Raw genomic sequence first — 20,281 nt, 5'->3', positions numbered from 1 at the left:
ATCCTTTGACCGAGTGAAAAAATGCTCTAGCTCCCTCGGTGACTTTCTCCCCCCAAGATCTAAAAGTCAGGGGGCTGCTAAAAGACAGCCCCAGCCGTCAACCAGCTCCTCATATCGGGCGGTACAAAAGGAGAGTGTGGCGTCTCGGGCTCCCCCTCAGGAAAAGAGGGCCTGGAGAGCACGCTCTCAGCCTGAGCCTTCCTCAAAAAATCTCACAAGGAAAATAGTAATTTCCAGGAAGGCGAAGGATAAAAGGAAGTCCTGACGTGTTGGGAGTCAGGCTTCCCAGGGCCCCCCCTGGACATCGAGAGCGCCATTCGGCGCCCTCATTGAACCAGGGTCCGCGGAGAAAGGGATTTTTGTCTCCCGGGGTGGGCATTCCTCAGTGTCTGAGGGCATTGGGGACCCCACCCCCTCTTCGGAGGGTCCAAGAGCAACCAGAGGCCAGTCTCGAGAGGCTGGTACCCCTAGCACATTTTTTGGCAGCGTGGAAACACCTGCCGATGGTGTCTCAGTGGGTCCTGTTCACGGTGGAACACGGCTACAAAATACAGTTTTGTGCACGGCCACCTCACTTCAACGGTGTTACACCCACCATAGTGAAGCCAGAACAGGCTCTGGTTATGGAACAGGAAGTACTGGCTCTATTAAAAAAAGGCGCGATAGAGCGTGTTCTCCCACTCAACAGAGAATCAGGGTTTTACAGCCGGTATTTTATAGTTCCCAAAAAGGATGGGGGACTGCGTCCCATATTAGATCTGAGAAATCTAAATCGGTCCGTCGGGGCCCTCAGGTTCAGGATGTTAACCATCAAAAACGTGATGTCACAAATTCAGTCCGAGGACTGGTTTGTGACAATAGACCTGAAAGACGCATACTTCCATATATCCATCCTTCCCCAACACAGGAAGTACCTGAGGTTCGCTTTCGGGGGCGAAGCGTTCCAGTATCGGGTTCTTCCATTCGGTCTAGCTCTGTCACCTCGAACCTTCACCAAAGTAGTCGAAGCGGCACTAGCACCACTTCGTATGCAGGGTATACGTATCCTAAACTACATAGACGATTGGCTAATTCTAGCTCAGACTCACGATATGGCAGTACGACATCGAGATGTCGTTCTTACCCATATCAGAAGGTTGGGGTTTCGGTTGAACACCGCAAAAAGTGTGCTTGTTCCAGCCAGGACGACCATTTTTTTAGGTGTGCTATGGGACTCCATGACGATGCGAGCACGTCTGTCCCCGCCACGAATCGCTTCGATTCAGTCAGCCGTACACAGAGTCAAACTAGGCCAGTTCATCACTGTGAAACACTTTCAGAGAGTGTTGGGTCTCATGGCAGCAGCAGCCAGCATGATTCCGTTTGGTCTGCTGTACATGAGACCCCTGCAGTGGTGGCTCAAATCCAGGGGGTTTTCCCTCAAGGGGAATCCTTTCCGCATGATCAAGGTCTCGCGGCGCTGCCTTCGAGCCTTAAGTATGTGGAAAATGCCCTGGTTCCTGTCCCAGGGCCCAGTGTTGGGGGCTGTCTGTCATCGCGTCATGCTTATGACAGATGCTTCTTTAACGGGCTGGGGAGCAACCCTGAGGGGGCTTCCTGCAGCGGGACAATGGGGAGAACATCATCGTTCTTGGCACATAAACTGCCTGGAGATGATGGCCGTGTTTCTGGCCTTAAAACACTTTCTCCCCGATTTAAGGGGCCATCATATTCTAGTCTGCACGGACAACACATCGGTGGTCGCTTACATCAACCATCAGGGGGGTCTGAGGTCTCGAATGCTATGCAAGCTGGCACATCGGATCCTCCTGTGGGCCCAGAACAAAATTCTGTCCATCAGGGCAATGTATGTCCCGGGCCATCTGAACAAGGGAGCAGATCTCCTGTCGAGGCAGGGGGTGAGATCCGGGGAATGGAAACTTCACCCCGAGGTGGTGGAGACCATTTGGGAAAAATTTGGGAGAGCGCAGGTAGACCTGTTTGCTTCCCAAGAGACCACGCATTGCATACTGTGGTTTTCTCTCTCGCATCCAGCCCCTCTGGGATTGGATGCCATGGTGCAGACGTGGCCGAGGCTTCGTCTGTATGCTTTTCCCCCGGTCGCTCTGCTCCCAGGAGTCCTGGAGAGGGTCCGTCAAGACGGGATTCAGTTACTGCTGGTAGCCCCGTTTTGGCCTACGAGAATTTGGTTTTCAGACCTCATAGCCCTGCTGGCGGGTCTCCCGTGGGAGATCCCCATCAGGAGGGACCTTCTGTCCCAGGCGGGAGGAATGATACTTCATCCCCAACCCGACCTGTGGAAACTGTGGGTGTGGCCTCTGAGGGGGCCCACCTCATAGAGTATGGACTGTCAACCGAGGTTGCTCAGACCATTCTAAGCTCCAGGGCTCCCTCCACAAGGAAGCTTTATGCCCTAAAATGGGCTCTCTTTTCAGCTTGGTGTAGAGAACACCAGCTGAACCCAGTCAGCTGTCAGGTAGCCTCAGTGCTGGAATTTCTCCAAGATCGCCTGTCTGCTGGGTTAGCTGCATCCACTCTGAGAGTGTATGTTTCAGCTATAGCGGCCTACCGTTCCCCCCTAGATGATGAGTCACTAGGGCAGGACCCGCTTATTCGTCGCTTCCTACGTGGAGCCATAAGGCTAAGGCCTGTCAGCACACACAGAGTACCGACATGGGATTTAACATTGGTGCTCGAGGGCATCTCTGTTCCCCCATTTGAGCCACTGCAGGAGGCTTCAGATAAGTTTCTGACATTAAAAATAGCTTTTTTATTAGCTTAAAAAGGGTTGGTGACCTCCAGGCTCTGTCGGTTGCACCTTCATTTCTGGAGTTTGCTCCGGGCATGTCCAAAGCCTTTCTTTATCCCAGACCTGGGTATGTGCCGAAGGTGCCCACTCATGTGGCGAGACCTGCTGTGCTGCAGGCCTTTAATCCGCCCCCATTTCAGTCGTCGGACCAAGAGAAATTGAATTTACTCTGCCCAGTTAGGGCTCTGGATACGTATGTTAACCGGGTTAGCAACTGGAGAAAGAGTGAGCAGTTACTGGTCTGCTTCGGACCCTCAAAGAGGGGGAGTCCGGCGAACAAGCAGACTATAAGTAATTGGATAGTTGAGACTATTTCGGTTACCTATCAGGTTGCTGGACGTCCCGCACCTAAATTTAAGGCCCACTCCACAAGGGCTGTAGGGGCCTCCAAAGCTTCTATTTCGGGCTCTGCCCTTTCTGACATTTGTTTGGCGGCAGGATGGTCGACGCCACATACATTTGTGTGTCATTATCAGCTCGATGTAGACCCCTCACCAGGGTCCTCTGTTCTCACTGCGTAGTGTGCGTTCACAGTCAGCAGTGAATCTGGCCTAGTGGGTATTGCGTTCCCCTAGCGTTCTGGTTAGACGCAGTGTTGAAGTTCCCTAGAAGGGGAACGTCTCAGGTTACGTATGTAACCATAGTTCCCCGAGAGGGAACGAGACACTGCGTCTTCCGCCATACTCTCTTCTGCCTGTTACTTCTTTCAAGCAAATTTGAAGTTAACACTGAAGGCTCAGTGCAGGCTTTTATACTCTCTGGTCTGACGACACCGCTTAATTACATTAGATTGATTTCACATGTGCTTCAAGACGCGTATAAAAGAGGTGTTCCCCTAGCGTTCTGGTTAGACGCAGTGTCTCGTTCCCTCTCGGGGAACTATGGTTACATACGTAACCTGAGACGTTTTGCAATGTCTATTTTGGGTCACCATACTGTATGTGTAGGAGTAATAATGGTCATTAATAATTTACACCTGGAGAGAAAAAAGACACTCCCCCACAGTCTAATGTTCACCCATCAAGGGCATTGTAAAGCAATGTCCAGCTGCAAAAGCGAGCCCTAAACAATGTATGTGCACCTATACAGCATGCACAAATAATTACTAAAATGGTCTAAAACGTATTTGCAAAGATGTTGTAATAATTTTTGTGCATTATTCCAGCTTTTAGTAATAATTTCTAAATGACTCTAAGACACAGAAGTAACGTAAAGACAAAAGCTTTAAACACAAGAATAAATAATCTTTTAAACATGAAAAATAATTACTTTAAATCAAAATAATATTTTAAGACCTCTTAATAGATATTTTGCCCAAATAATTGCTGCCTTAGTTAACTCTTTCCAAACTTTGACTGGTTCATCTACGGTAAAATAAATATACAGGTATTTTAAATATGCAATTTTCTCCTGACTGAGGTGATCAGATTCTCTGCTTTCATGTATTTTCCACTTCTCTTGTTTTGGGGGTTTTGCATCGTGTGTCTAAGACTGTATTTGTGTTCATGAACACACCTAAGAGCACCTAAGAAACAGACAAAATTATTCCTCTGTAAACAGCACATTAAAATATCATAACATCTGCAAAATATTAATTATGTGTGTATATACATGCAATTTAAAATAAGATACTCATATTTTTTAATTCAACGATTGAAATGTATTTCACATTTTAGTACTTAGTAATGGTTACAGCACTTGACCTTTATGGAGTCATGGGAAAAACTGTTCAGTACGAAACATGAATACAAAATCTGTATTTCTATGAACATGGCACCTGTGTCGAGTTTTAATACATTTTTCAGTTTACAATCTGAGACAACCTTATTCGTCATTGACCCAATGACATTCCATTGAAAAATTGCATAATACCAACCCGAAGGATCTTCCGATGTCTCCCAATGAAGATCTCCCTCTCTGCGCTGGATCCATCCACACAAACCATGATCAAATGAGCAGCTAAGATAGCCAGACTCTGGAATAGAACATTTTTTCATGTTATACGTGATACCAGAGCTCTATAAAGATTATTAACGGCATTTGTTGACAGAGACCAGTGCTTGATAGTAACCAATAGCAATGCAATATGGCTGGTGGCGGTTGTTAATTTCACACTCTGTGTGCAAACAATCAAAATATTGGTTAAGGCTCTGGGCTGGTATTCCCAGCACTGCAGGTTCAATTCACATGTCCATTAACTGAGATCCTCCATTATCATCATGCCCCTGAGTAACACACTAAACAGAGGAACTGTCCTTGCAGCAGTGTGTAAGTGAAACTGCTAAATGAAAAGTAACTCAGAACAGTGCTATTCCTGAATTTCCCACAGGGATCAGTGAAGCGTGGGGATTTTTGTGAAAGCTGTTAAACCTCACACCGCTGATCCAATTCATCTGCTGCAGTATCATAAGTCAAGATTAATAACTACAAAATGCCTGTGAGGTAAATAACAGGGAACCTTACAAATATAAAGTCTCGCCATTGTGTTCCCAAGTGCTTTGTCTATGTATCTACAAACTGCACAATTCACTGAATACCGAAAATCCATCCGCGATTTCAGCAGAAATAAATGCAGCTTTGTCTTACCTGGGTCATCCTTCAGCTCCTCTTCTGTGTTGCCCAGTTCAATGTCTAAATCGATACCAAGAACATTGTTCTTCCCATGATTTCGTGGAACTAGAAAGAGGAAAAAGAAAATTGTATCCACTCTAGTATGTTCAGTACTCCAGACATGATTTTTAGATATATAACCTCTGCTGTTATAATCAGGGTGCAAATTACATGGGGGATTGTGTTTGACACCCCTAATTAAAGCTTGATCCCCAGTGAAGGATGTCAAATCAAGATGGTAAGGGGTGGATGGTGGGTCGGCCCTTTAAATAGTGAGGAATAACTTGCTCTGATCTGTATCTTAAATAATAATAATAATAATAATAATTAAAATAAGGGATAATATAAATATACATTTGACCACCCCTATAATGGATCAGACCATTGTAAATGCATAATCACCCAAAGCAGTCTATGCTAATATTCATTCAGCCATCTGAAAGTGGCAGATCTTTATCCACTGTTTGTTTTATATCAAATATAGGTCATCTTTGAGAATCACACACCTGCTTAAATAGCCGATCAGAGGTTACTTGAGGTCAGAATACACTGAAAATCCCTAAAAATACTGAAAACTTAAATAAGTTTCATTAATACATTACATGCAATTGGATATATATATATTTGGTTCACTTGAGTATATAAGTAACATTCCCGAAAAAGTTGATCCTCACAATTGTCAAAGTATAATACGCACCCGGCATATAATGTCTCCAGTTAGACTGAATGCAACTTTAATGGGCATCTTCTGTAAATCATGGCAAAACTATATGGTAGTCATTAACCATGACATGTTCTAGTGTACTAAATAAATGAAAGTTATATTACGCTATTTTAAACTTCATAAATTGTTTCTTAAATCAACATAAATGTTCAGGACAAGAAAAGATGCTCCTTCAATTGTTTAACCTATAACCGAAATACTTAATGGACGATTGGAGACAAGTGCAAGAATGCGTACATCAAATATATGGCAGGACAAAAGCTGGAAGGAGGTCAAGTCTGTGATTAGTCTATTGATTTCAATTATCCCTCAAGCCTCAGCTTGTGACAGCGCACACAAAAAAAAACATCTTCGAAACTAATAAGAACTTCAATGAACCAACTTCACCCTAAGGTCATTTTCAAACACTGCAGGTGTTAATGGTGGAACTGAACAACTTTGACATGATCATTATTGTTCCTAATTGATTAAAGAGGCATAATTATACCCTTATACCCTAGGTGTCTATTTGCCTTGTATCCTCAGTTATTTTAAGAGCCATCATTATTTATTAGGCCTATTGTGAGCCCTCGGAGACAGTGCAGGATAACAGATTTATGTCCTGAGGCAGGGCCGACTGGTAATGTAATCTCTCTAGGTGTGTCTTCTATTTTCATTAGGTGCTGTCATCTGGATAGGAGGCTTTGGGATGCAATTTGCTTTCCTGAAAAATCTGCCCACCGGTTTCGCCTTGTGGCAATCTCCAGAGATGCCCCAAAAGAGCTTAAGAACATGAAGGGACAACATAGTACTTTGAGTTCGGAAATATATATATATTTGTTTTGATACATCCAAAGTCCTTCACAGGCCTGTCCCAAATGGTACAGTCAGCGGTCCTTCTTGGATATACACATATTTTGTTACAAAAGACCACATGGACTGTTGTGTATCCTAGTGCAAGCTCAGCAAAGGCTTGTGAGAATCATAAAGCAATGTGGGACACTCCGCAGTCTTACAGAGTTCACAGAGAAGCATGGGTAAAGGCACATTAAGTGTATGAAAGTGTACTTGGCATCTATCTTGGAAACTCACATGATATTTTCAGGTATTTATTTTTAATGGTATGTAGGCAAACTCCTGAAATCTTTTAAAATGTGTCTTGGTTTTAATAACTTGCCAAATTACCAATGGCATCTGGGACAAGAATCTCAAGACGCTTAAGCCTCCTGAAATGCAACTACAAATTCTGAGGCATCTGCCTGCAGGGATATGGTTTTAAAAAAAGTGTTGTGATTTGGTTTCTTTGGTTCAGGCTCAAAAAACTCTTTTAGTCTGGACCGACTAAAGACCAGCTCAAGATGTAGGGGTAATTTTGCTCAAAGCGTGCCTCAATAACAAAATCAGATTTCCCTGCAGTGGTTTGAAGTTCTTGCGCTGATTGCATAGCAGATTCTGTGCTCCTATTGGTTCTTGGTTTGATGGTAGTCACAGCAGAAGTCACTGCAGGAAAGTGTTTGAAATCTTCTGACTCTGCTAGAACTTAATCGGAAGGAAAAATCTGATCGCAACAGCTATTAAGCGGCTGTTGGCGAAGATGTCAAACCAGCCACATATTTTAGCATGGGATTACAGGAATCTTTTAGGATGTCCCAAATTGGACTCAAATCAAATCATGGCTGAAATCGCACAGTGTGGGTTTGGCTTAATGCATGGTTGTCCAATCCAGCAGGTCAGCTGAAAAAGGAAGAAGGGACTTTGTGTGGAAACTATATCAATACACAATATCAATCTGTGAATTTTGGCTCATCTAAATTCATACACACAGCAGCGAGCAGCAAACACACAGCTGGAGCAGCGGGCAGCCATTTACTGCAGCACCTGGGGAGCAATTAGGCGTGAGGAGTTGCCTTGCTCAAAGGCACCTCAGTCATGGGTATTAAAGGTTGAAGAGTTTGCTTTTCATTCACCCCCCCAGCCTACAATGGCCAGAGTTTGATTCTCTAACCATTAATCCCATAACCGTAGTCATGGGTATTAAAGGTTGAAGAGTTTGCTTTTCATTCACTCCCCCAGCCTAAAACGGCCAGAGTTTGATTCTGTAACCATTAATCCCATAACCGCCCCATCAATTGTCCAGTCCTATTTCATGGGGGTCTCTGTCCTGCAGAGTTAAGCCAACCCCAATTAAACACAACTGAACCAAACTATTCAAGGTCCTCTGGATTACTAGAATCTTCCCGGCAGGTATGACCCAATCCTATATGGCACCCCTAGCTGTCTTCATCTGAGTGCACATGCTTCTGCCATAATTCTGCTTTGACTGTTGAGTTTAACTCTACTTGGAGCCTACTCAAATGCAATCTCTGCCCGAAGTGTGAATATAGGGGTCATAGATCCCCTAAGAGTTGTTCACAAGAACATTTCTGTACGCTAAAAAAGATAAACGGAATGCACCATCCCACACAGATCTCCTAATGGGTTTAACGTGATTAAGTCAAACACTATAGAATACATAAGACATGTCACTTGTATAGTTTTTAATGGGGAAAAAAGTGTAACGTCAGCATGGCAAATGAATACAGGAACCAATCATTGATCGGTATATAGACTGGCTATAGACTGACGATTCTCCGGGGGAGGGCGTAGGGCCAGTGAGTATCTGCAGATTTTGTGTGATTCAAACATTTACAAATTAAACTAAAGAGACAGTTGTTGTTACATTTCATTGGTGATTCCTAATATGAGTTTTCATCACAAGCTTGGCAAGCAATTTTGGAGAATTTGATGTTTCCCTGTTCAGACAGAATACCCAAGCAAACAGCCCGAGAGGCATTTCAAATATGGACGCCGAGTGAAATTACTTGCCTTAAATGTTTTTTTTAAGTGTAAAAAAGGGCACTGAAAGTTATTGTGGACATTTGCATGGTATTTGCAGGTATTTTCCAGATTCAATTTCAATATCTTGTCAAATTACAAATAAAGTCTAATAAAATTTGTATTTTTGTTATATTTTTGGGCCTCTTTCTTTCTTTATATGGGACAGTGGGATGACAGGCAGGAAATTTCGGGAGAGAAAAAGAGGGGAATCGGACCATGAAAGTACCTGGATCGCCCTTGGAGCACTTGCCCACAAGGCTACTGTAAAGCTTTATACAAGATTGCTATGGTTTTGCCTCTTCGGCATAAATCAGGCTCAAAAACTCATTCAGGTTGGTCCAAGCAGTGCAAGGTTATCTAATCCAGATACTGAAGGATTTCTATCTTGCATTTTAACTCAAGTGTCCCATAAGGTTTTTTTTTATCATGCCCAGTTTAGCTCCAGACCCAAATAAACAACACTGAACCAAACTAATCAAGGTCTTCTGGGTTACTCGAATCTTCTAGACTGTTATGACCCAATGCCACATGGCATCTCGAAGCCTTGCTGTCTTCCTCTGAGTTCATACTTTAGTGACATAATGCCACTTTCACTGTTGAGTCTAAGTGTCTATGGAGCCTGCTTAAACGTATTATTTCGAAAAGTGTGCATCTAGTCTCATAAAGCTTCTTAAGAGTTGCTCGCAAGAATCTTTCTGTAAGCTAAAATGTTGAACAGGCCATACTTTTTCACAAAGATCTCCTAGTGGCTTCAGTTGATAATACAGATTTAGGATAGTGATCAACAGAAAACTGTTTGTTTGAGACTTTATCTGCTGTACTATTAACAATCAACAATGTTCCGCATTTACCATTAAAAATGGCCAAGATTTCTCAAAGAGTAGCAATAATACTGAAGTAGATTTACTTACTGTGAACGTCACCTCTTTGTTTCTGGGTGATGTCTTTGATGCTGTTATCAATTGGCGTCACAAATGGGATGGTGAAAGGTCTGCGTGTAGGGATAAAGGGAACCACTGCTGTAACCACTGGGGATTTTGTGGTGGTCTGCTGATGGGACGGGACCTTAGGTTTAGTTGTCAACAGCACAGGGGGCTTCCTTGTTGGGATGAAAGGCTTACGGGTGGTGGTCGCCGGGACTCTCGCTGGAGGGGTGACTTTTTTAGTTGTAGGAGGTTTGGTGGTTGTTGTAGGTGAGATGCGTTTGGCCGTCACTGGGGGTCTTACTGTTGTAGTGGTCCTCTTTTGGTCTGAGCCTGGAATTTTGTTGCCGCCTTTGTTGTTATTGCTGCTCGGTGTGGTCTTTCCAGGTCGTGGAGGGTCAATTACCACCTTTGGGATGGCTAAAGGAGAACAAAGAGGACTGCCTGTTTAATTTGTAGGTGACATGAAAGCAAAATCAAGTCTTAACCTGTTTATTTTCTTCTTTAATAGGTTATATGGTTCAAACCTGGTCTAACTGGTGCTCAGATGATTTAACTGGTCTTAGTTTTAGCTAAAACTTCTAAAAGTAACTGTAAATTTTCATTGTTGTTTGAAACTATCCATTTAAGCATTAATAAGTTTTATTTTTTTTTTATTTGGGTTCTTGGTCAAGACCATTCATGTGTGTGTAAGTGTGTGTACCTTGTATTCATCACATTAAAGGGACTAAATGTCCACTTGAGGATAAAAACAGCTCATAAATGACACAGATTTAAGTTTTTTGAAAGTGTAAAACTGCAGAATGTTTTCTGTGAGATTTGGATTTAAGGGTAGGATTGTGGGAAGAGCGTAAAAAAGCATTTTGAGAGTCTTTGAGAAGTCCTCATAAAGTGTGTGTTTGTACAGTATGTGTATGTATGCATTGGGAGTGCAACAATTCAATCTACTTACGGTTCGGTATGCATCAAGGTTTTAGGGTCACGGTTTCGGTACGGTATGTGCTATGTTTAGAAAATAAAATGGCTACAGAAAAATTCAAGGAACATTACACATATTTTTATTGGGAAATAAACACCTGACAATACAACAGGTTTTACACATATTTGCATGTTTTCGCATTGATATATTATCAGTATACTGTATAAAGTAGGGCATTTTGAAAATTGTATGTTCAAATAAAAGCTTATATTTAGACTTTTTCTATTTTACATCTTGACTCAACAGTGTCAACGAATTACGCAGATAATAATTATGTCAACACATCTTAATAACTGAGCACTTTTAGAGTATTGATTACTTCTGTTTACATCCTGCTTGCATTACCAAGGCAACAACACATTTTTATTAACAATGATTCCAGAAGGCTCCGTTATTACTTATGAGCACCATCGTAGTAAATGAAACTTAAGCAAATAGCGAGGGTTTTGCTCTTCTCTCTCAATTCAGTGGGAACAGTACATAGAGAAGAAAACGTTTCTTTGCAGACAGCGGATAAACAGAATGAATAAATAAATTCCGCACAATCAGGTGCAGTATAACCCCCACCAGGAGCGGGACTGAAATAACAGACCAGCGCAAACAACATGCTGTATGTCCGAGTCCGTATGAGACATTTGTGGGTCTGGACAAGGAACCTCAATCCGCCTATTAGTGACCACTGATCTAGGCTATCTTTGCAACAACAACAACAAAAATCAGCATTCGATTATAATTCTGTCTGAATTATATTGTGTGTCAGAAGCGTACATAAGCGGAACTTTTTTGCTTTGTGGCAGTTGTTTTTAGCACCAAACCAATATTAATATGTACTCTGAACTGCGGATCACAGGGCGCACTGAACCGTGAGAGGACAATGGGACGATAAGATTTTTTACCAAGAACCATTACATCCCTAGTATGCATGTATATGTAATTTACCATAAATTAAAATGAGATCTAACAGCACAAAAAGGACCAAAAGCCCAAGTTAGAGAGCTCAGTTATAACCTATCAGCACCATTGTAGTGAATGAAACCTAAGCAAAGAGAGAGCATTCGGCTCTTCTCTCTTAATTCAGTGAGAACAGTTCATCAAGAAGAAAACTTTTCTTTGCAAACAGCGGGTAAACAGAATGAATAAATAGTGGGAGCAATCAGGTGTGGAATAACCCCCAGAAGGAGCGGCACCACTGATCTAGGCTATCTGCAACGACAACAAAAAAAAGAAATCAGCATTCCTTATTTTTTGTGTCTGTCTGAATTATATTGTGTCGGAAGCGTACAATTTTTTACTTTGTTGCAGTAGTTTTTATTAACAAACAAATATTAATGCGTATTCTGAACTGCGGATCACAGGGTGCACTGAACCGTGGGAGGTCAACAGGACGATTAGATTTTTTACCGAGAACCATTGCATCCCTAGTAGGGCTGGGTGATATTGCGAAAATAATATCACAATATCATGTTTCATATCATTCGATATCGATAATTATTGAATATTTTTAACAATACATTTAGGAATATTAGGATTTTTTTTTGTTATTTAACCAATTTGCCAACATTACTAAGGCATTACTATTATTAATTAATTAATAGTCAAAATCAAAAATATTTAAACAAAATATCTCATCTCTTTATAATAAAATAAACATCAGTGTTAAAATCTTATGAGACTCTTAAACTAAATAAAATAAATTTAAAATAAAATAATTAAAATAAATAAAATGTTACAAAGTGTGTGCAATGGTAAAGCATAAATGCTGAACGATCAAAGCTAACTTTAAGGTGTGAATAATAATGATACAGTAAACCTCAAACTCTGTCAACAACACAAATTATAATAATCAAATCTGAGCTTTCAAGTAAAGAAACTAACCATCATTATTCAAATACATGCTGAACATTACAAATTGTGAGGTTGAATGACTACATTACCCCCTATGCTAAAAAGCTTTCAGATGGGGTGCTAGTGGATGGGATGCACAAGAAAAGGAACCAAAAAGCCACTCTGGCGACATCCTTACATTTTTTTTATTTACAATCTCCTCACTGCTGCTGTACGGCACTCATTTTCACATGTGCTGTTATTCTGACCTGAAGTGAAAAGCAAATGCGCATGGATTCCTTGACCATTTACAATGGACTTTACCGAAACTACATACCGAATCTTTTTTTAGCGATATTGATAATGGTGTTCGGTCAATAAATATCGATATCGATTTTATCACCCAGCCCTAATCCCTAGTATGCATGTATATGTAATTGGTCATAATTTAAAGAAAAAAACTAACAGCACAAAAAAAAGACCAAAAGCCCAAGTTAGGCTCAAATAGAAACATATAAAAGCATATTGTTTGTTGTTGTTGTTGTTGCTGAAATTGAAATGTACGTTTATAGCTCATGTGTACAATGACTGCATGAAAGTCATCCATCACATTGGACAACAAAACCAGAAGTTTAAGCCTTCGTGCTCGTGTCATCTTTAAAAAGGCAGCACTAACGGTTTGTATGTGACAATTCCATCTCAGGTTTCACACAGGAGCTTTGATATGTGATTCCCGAGAGGCAGTAATTCAAGCCTTTCAGCACTTTTTTAAGTCACACCTGGCTTAAAGTTTCCAGAACAGATGCTGAGGAGGGATGAGTCGCCTCGCTGCTTTAACAATGATTAAATAAGATGTCAGACAACTGTATTTCTGTCCACTTACCAAATAATAACAAGATCAAGACTGAGGTGATGCATGAATAATGCTATATGAATAAAGCGGCTGACGGTGCTGTGTGAAAGTGGCAGTCAGTGCATGTGAAGAGTGCGCAGTTGTGTTGTCATCTGATGCTCAAGGTGATCCTCTCTTTGTTAACAAGATTAACAACACACCGGCTCTCATCCTCAAGTCAGTAAAGGCGCAGCAGACAAAAGAATTCCAGACATCGGCTATGAAGTGTCAGAGCACCTACAATAAATTCCTTAAAGCACTTACTGTGCACCGTTGCCATTTTCATCATATTTAAAAGAAAATAAGTATCAGACAAGATCATTTCTCGCTTTTACAAAATACACACACACATAGTCTGTATTAATTCAGGCTCACAAAAAATAAGCCTATGGCAGGATTTGTGTAGAATAATATTACGCATGTTTTGCATCAGTTTGAGTGCTGTTAAAAAAAATCTTAAAGAAAATGTTTTATTACATTTGGTTCATATCACCTCCCTGTAATCCAAACTATAGTGTTTAAGGCAGTGCTTCCCAACCCTGTTCCTGAAGGCACACCAAAAGTACACATTTTCAACCTCTTCCTAAGTAAACACACCTCAGTCAACACATCAGAACATAAAAAGAGACTCCAAAACATGGGTCAGATAAGGGAGATATCCAAAATATGTAGTGTTGACGTGCCTCTAGGAACAGGGTTGGGAAACACTGGTTTAAGGTGCCATTTGTATCTGTGAATTTTTGTTTTTAAACCTATAACAAGTTTTATTAAAATTGTCCCTGGCATGCGCAATACTCTGGCATCTTCGAACCAGTTTGAAAATGCTTGACCGCAATTTAGTATGGAAATGCTGGGGTTCGGTTTCAGTATAGATGAACTGAAACACAGGCTATTGAAAACAAAGTCACAGTTATCTACATTTGCTCTCTGACTGGTCTTTTGAAATATTGTGTATTGTTCCCTGCTTCATCAAGCCACTGTCATATGACCATCATGCAGGCGGTAAATACGAATCCCAGCAAAACCAATGCCCAGCAAGTGTGAATGGTCATGTTTCATGCTTTTTAGGCTGTGGACAGAGATTGTTTTTCTAAGGCTACATTTAAAAGACAACAGTGTAGCCAAAAAACAAAACAATCTACATTTACACATCTACGAAAACAGCCAAAAAGGTTGTATTACATCCTCCAGGCCAGTATTTGGCACTATCATTTTAATAACCAGTACCTGTAAGGAAGTGACAAAGTGCCATCGCACTGGCACTAGTGTGTGTACGTTCAAAAAAAAAAAAAAAATTAAAATACTTATTTAAAATGAACTGAAACAACACAATTCGTAAGATTTTTTTTAAACTTAACTTTGTTACGTTCAATCTACTTAAACTTGTTAAGTTAACTTAATCGATTTGTGTTGGGACAATATGAATGAATTGCGTGGGTCCCTGAATTTCTTTTACAATGTACTATTTGCTGTGTGTGTAAAATGTGTTTTCACTGTAGGTTGTAATGTGAAGTAAATACACACTTTGCCGATGAAGCGTTTACAAACACTTGAGCAGCAACACCATGTATTCCGCTATTGTTGTGCATTTGTTCATGCTTGCCTTTAATCTCCCTAAACATTTAGTATGCACAAGCATGATGTGATAATTTTTAAAGACTCATATTCGGGTGTTTACACCGACACAATAATGGCACTATTTTAAAAAACCTTATAAATCTTATGGCGTCAAATATTGAAATTAAAAACGTAATTTGCTGCAGTAGAAGAAGCTGTGTGAATCTTTTCTTTGTTTAATAAATTACTTGCGTCTCAAGGCTGAATTATACTTTCACATGGTGCCGCATTGTGGACCTCCGCTGACTACACGTGCACCTCACGAAACAGACGAGCCTTTATTTTTGACGTGTTCGCTGTTGTGATATTCATTAAAATGACAGGGGGTGGTCAAAAGAAACTGACTGTAAAGTCAGACAGATAAGCAGAGAAGTAGAAAGTTTCTGGAACTACGTCATATCATTAATATCATTCAGTATTTTTACTGACTAATTATTTTAATAATTTTATAAATAATTTTATTGATTATAAAGATTTTTATACCTATTCAAACGTCAATGCATCACTTGCTTTTGTTCATATCTCAGACAGCTCTACATATTATGGTTTATTAAAATATGAATGACAACAGAACATCGGGTGCTCTGCAAGTATATTTTCTATTATGGACTGAATAAAAGCAACAAAAAAAATACACACTAAAAAATACTGACATTTTTAATTTTTATTTAGCTCACTCTACAATTCACACATTACTGTCTGGCTAGTGTGTGTCCTCTGCTTACAGTATATGCTAAAAAGGCAATAATGGTCCAATATTCCTGACCATTATCACCAATGAAGCCTAGAATATTGTACACCGATAAGTTCAAACATTCTATTCCAGTTATCAAAAGAAATAATGTGTTACTTCATTTTAGTTTCACAACTATTAAATTGTTTTTAATTCATGAATAGTGGAAAAACATATTCTGTAATTGTTTAACTAAAGCCACATGGGTCTCCACTTTTGCCATGGTCTCTTTTTTTTGGGTTTTAACAAACGAATCCCTCAGGTTTTCTGAACGTTTTAACAAAAACTTTCTTCCTTTCCTTCTGCTGTTGCAATTTCTCAAAAAATGTTGTGTGCTCCGCCAGCTGAAATCTTGTCAAGCGAACCTCCAACCAACACAAACACCGCAATGACATCACAGTGGCCGTACACACTCAAGCGAACTAGCAAATGCATCAAGTATAAAGCAGCTTTCACAAGACGATGCCGACAAGCAATAGCACAGACACTCTTGACAATTCTGGAGGTAATTGATAATATAATAACATTAATACTGAAACGGTTAAGGCATTTTAGAATGACCAAAACAACATTTCAGATGTTCAGATGATTCAGTTTCAGATGATCAGCCTGCTGGTTTGTCCATTCACACACATTTTATCATCACATGATGTCTTAGACATTAGACATTTAGTCATTTAGCAGACGCTTTTATCCAAAGCGACTTACAAATGAGGACAAGGAAGCAATTTACACAACTATAAGAGCAGCAGTGAACAAGCGCTATAGACAAGTTTCAGGTGTGTAAAGTCTAAGAAGCAAAACATTAGTAAAAAATTTTTTTTTTTTTTTTTTTTTTTTTTTTTTTTTTTTTTTTTGGAGAGAGAGAGAGAGAGAGGGCACAGTTAGTGGTATAGCCAGAGAGGCAGTTGCAGATTAGGAAGGAAAGTGGAGACTAAACAGTTGCGTTTTCAGTCGTTTCTTGAAGACAGCAAGTGACTCTGCTGTTCTGATGTAGTTAGGGAGTTCATTCCACCAACTGGGCAGATTGAATGTGAGAGTTCGGGAAAGTGATTTCTTCCCTCTTTGGGATGGAACAACGAGGCGACGTTCATTCACAGAACGCAAGTTTCTGGAGGGCACATATATCTTATAACAAAGTCACATGACTTTTTTATGCGAATACTAGAATTTGTTCAACAAAAGTGTTCTCATCATAGGTTATGCGCATTTATTCTTATCAAATAAAAAGTTTATCATATTCAGTTATGCACATATGCTTTTTATGTGCATTTTTGAAAATTTATGCGAATCTTGGCTTTTTTATCCACCATTTTTAAAGCACATATCCAAAATGGGCATAAAAATAGGTGGATGGAAATGTATCTATTGGCATGTAAATGAACAGGCAAAATGAATGAAAATTCAAGCCATGTAAACTTTTCCTAAAACTCAGTAAAAACAGTTTACACAGACACAATAAGGGCAACATTTTCAAAAAAATGTATGCGTTTTCAGTCATAAAAATGCCATTGTCATCTAAATGAACTGGCAAAATGCATAAAACATTTATGGCATGTAAATTTATCCAGAAATGCAGTAAAAAGTCAATCGGAAGAGTGTTTTCATTCAAAAATAATTAAAAAAAACACACCGTTCCAATAAAATCTGCGTTTCTTTCATCATCATTTACAAACATGCAGGATAACCTTTTGAGTATCAATCCAAGCAGATTCATTCCAAAGATTTCTTGATGTTTTCAGTCGCTACTCCACATTCCTCTTCCCGTCATTCATCTACTTTATGCTCCACTGGCAGAGTGTCACGCTTAAAAGGTGAACAATCTACCTGCGCTCAACTTCCAGGCTTTTTATCCAGACCTTCGCACCATCCATCTTCTTTTCTAGCCTGACAAGTGCACCAATCCCGCACGGAGGAAAACAATTCTACAGAGAAGATGCATTCAGTGCTGCGGCAGCGGTAGTTTAACCCGCAGAGGTCATAAACTTTTTAATAACGCTGTTGCTTTGTTGCCACTCTCACACACAACCCAGATCAGTCTTTGGCACAAAAAGGCCTGTGGCTCTTTTAAAGTCCATCAATCTCTGGCAGCGTCTGTGATCGGCCTTTTTGCTTGGTTATCTACTTTCCGCATGCCACTTCACCTCTTAATGATAACCTTGCTTGAAAGCCTTTATACTAATGATTCCTGACTTTCCAAACCGTTGTCCTGAAGTGCTTTTAAAGTGCCGTTCCACCTTATTTTACATCATGCAGCTGCTTTTTAATGGAAATTAATCAAAATCTCAGAACAGATGGGGAGCAATTAAATTGTTGCCTGATCTGTAATGTGATTAGTTTATGCATGGAGTGTTGTTCATTTATCCAAATTTTATGTTTTTATTGTTCTAATTTTCACCGGTTAATTTAAATGTGTGCATTGTAGCAGTAACAGAAGACTCGTAGATTAAGATATTACATTTGTACACTCTCAGAAATAAAAGTCACTGGGGCGATACCTTTTCAAAAGGTACTTTTTTTGTTCCTAATAGGTCTACGCATAGCACGATAACCAGTTTCAAGTTTTACCCTGGTTTGCAAAACTCAAATTTTCAAAAAAATACAGTTCCTAAGGTATATGTAAGGTTTTTACAGGCTCATTGCGGATATATACCCAGGTCTACCTTTCTGGGGACAGTGAAATACATAACTGGAGGTACGCCTGCTCACAGTTTTTGATTTTGCAAATCCACCAGAGACTTCTTTATATGCTTTTTGATGATCTCAAATTCCTCTAGCATGTCCTTTTCTCATGTAAATCCACCAGAGGGTGCAATATACACTTCAGCCAACCAGCCAACTAAGGTCGCAAGTTGTGTTGTTACAAACATAGTTTGTTGATTTGGTGTTTCCCAAATCCGTCGTTCCAACGAACATTCGCAAACTGCGCTGCAAACTTCTATGCTCGCAACTACACTTCTGGAGCTGTAGTCAGAAAAATAGTTCCTGGCTGTGTTCTATTCCCAGTTATCCCTCCCTCATTCAGAACATTTTATGAATTAATGTTAAACTTGGAAAGATTTTTTTAAAAGCATTAAAGTCATCTCTCTTAGGTGTGATTTGCTTTCAAAGTATTTTTACAGTTCAGTTTTAGCCATCTTCATGTTTACAATTGCGTTCCCTTTGCAGTGCACTTTGAAAACATTGATGCCATTTGGAACACAGTCGTGGCTCATGACGAAAGCTATAGGTTACCTATTATTTAAAAGCGGAATTTATGTTACATCTCCAAAGTTTGTGAAAACAAAAAAACACAGCAAACGTTAATGCTTTCAATTTATAGTAGGTCATTTATTAAGTATCTGTACTGTATATGACGTGGGCCTGTTGGTTAGCACATTTCTGCAGTGGTTTACATGTGTCAAATTGTAAAAGTAGACTTAAAAAATAAATAAATAAACAATATCCTATTTAATAATAATGATAATAATCATCACCATCATTAATATTATTATTAACGTAAGATTTTTTCATTTCCTAATAAATAATAAATATTAAATTTCATTTGTTAATAAACAGCCTCATTATTTATTAATTTATATGATTTATATATGATATTAGAACACGTGTTGTCTTTTGTAAGTGATTTTATGTTTTAGAATAGAATATGTAATGTTCTCAATAATATTTGTAAAGGAAACATTGGTCCTGTATGAGCCATTTAGATATATTTCAATAAATATGGATAACAAGTGCATGTTTTTACCAAATCTAATATTGGATTTTTTTTTAAATGCGTGCGCGTGTAAAACAATATAATTTGCACAAAGAAATTATGGGGTTCTTCTCTAAAGAAGTTGTTACTTCATCCCGTTTAGATCATCATTATGGCCGTTTTAGATTATAACTAACATGAATCAAACGATGGATCTGCGACTAGAGGTTTTGGGAAACACTCGTCACTACATCGTTCTTTTCCTAAAGGATGTATCGTACTATGATAGTTCAGCCACGAGTTATGTCGTTGTTTGGGAAACGCACCCCAGGCCAGCTTGCTGTTGATCGACTAACCCACCCGTCCCTTTCTCTAGACCCAACCAATAGTGTTTTCAAAACCAGTCCAATCCACATCCCAAGTTCATCGGCATACACGGCAAGCTATTAGGCAAACTGGTAACAGCTAAAAAGCCATTTGTTCGGAGGTAAGTGGTCAGGTGGTAGCACTAAATGGAACAGAAGCCATGAGCGGCATAATACCGCCCCGTAGCGTTCATTTTGAAGACGAAATGCAGCTAGACGTACTTCTACATAATTTACACTCTCCAGAAATGTAGA

The 20,281-nt window shown here is 39.9% G+C and overlaps 1 protein-coding gene across 5 annotated transcripts in view; it reads right to left on the bottom strand.

The window, feature by feature from the left end:
- npnta (nephronectin a) overlaps window positions 1–20,281 on the bottom strand; it is a 115,567-nt gene that overhangs the window by 7,521 nt on the left and 87,765 nt on the right. For all 5 annotated transcript variants that reach the window (XM_056456571.1, XM_056456574.1, XM_056456573.1 and 2 more), the window contains 3 exons: window positions 9,911–10,342; window positions 5,396–5,485; window positions 4,686–4,784 (listed from right to left, as the gene is read on the bottom strand). In XM_056456571.1, coding sequence (XP_056312546.1) covers window positions 4,686–4,784; window positions 5,396–5,485; window positions 9,911–10,342 — 621 coding nt within the window. The remainder of the gene's footprint in view (window positions 1–4,685; window positions 4,785–5,395; window positions 5,486–9,910; window positions 10,343–20,281) is intronic.

Source organism: Danio aesculapii, chromosome 1, assembly GCF_903798145.1.
Source record: "Danio aesculapii chromosome 1, fDanAes4.1, whole genome shotgun sequence".
In the NCBI taxonomy this organism is placed as follows: domain Eukaryota; kingdom Metazoa; phylum Chordata; class Actinopteri; order Cypriniformes; family Danionidae; genus Danio; species Danio aesculapii.
Note: the sequence above shows the minus strand (reverse complement) of the source record. Positions and strands in the feature narration are given on the sequence as shown.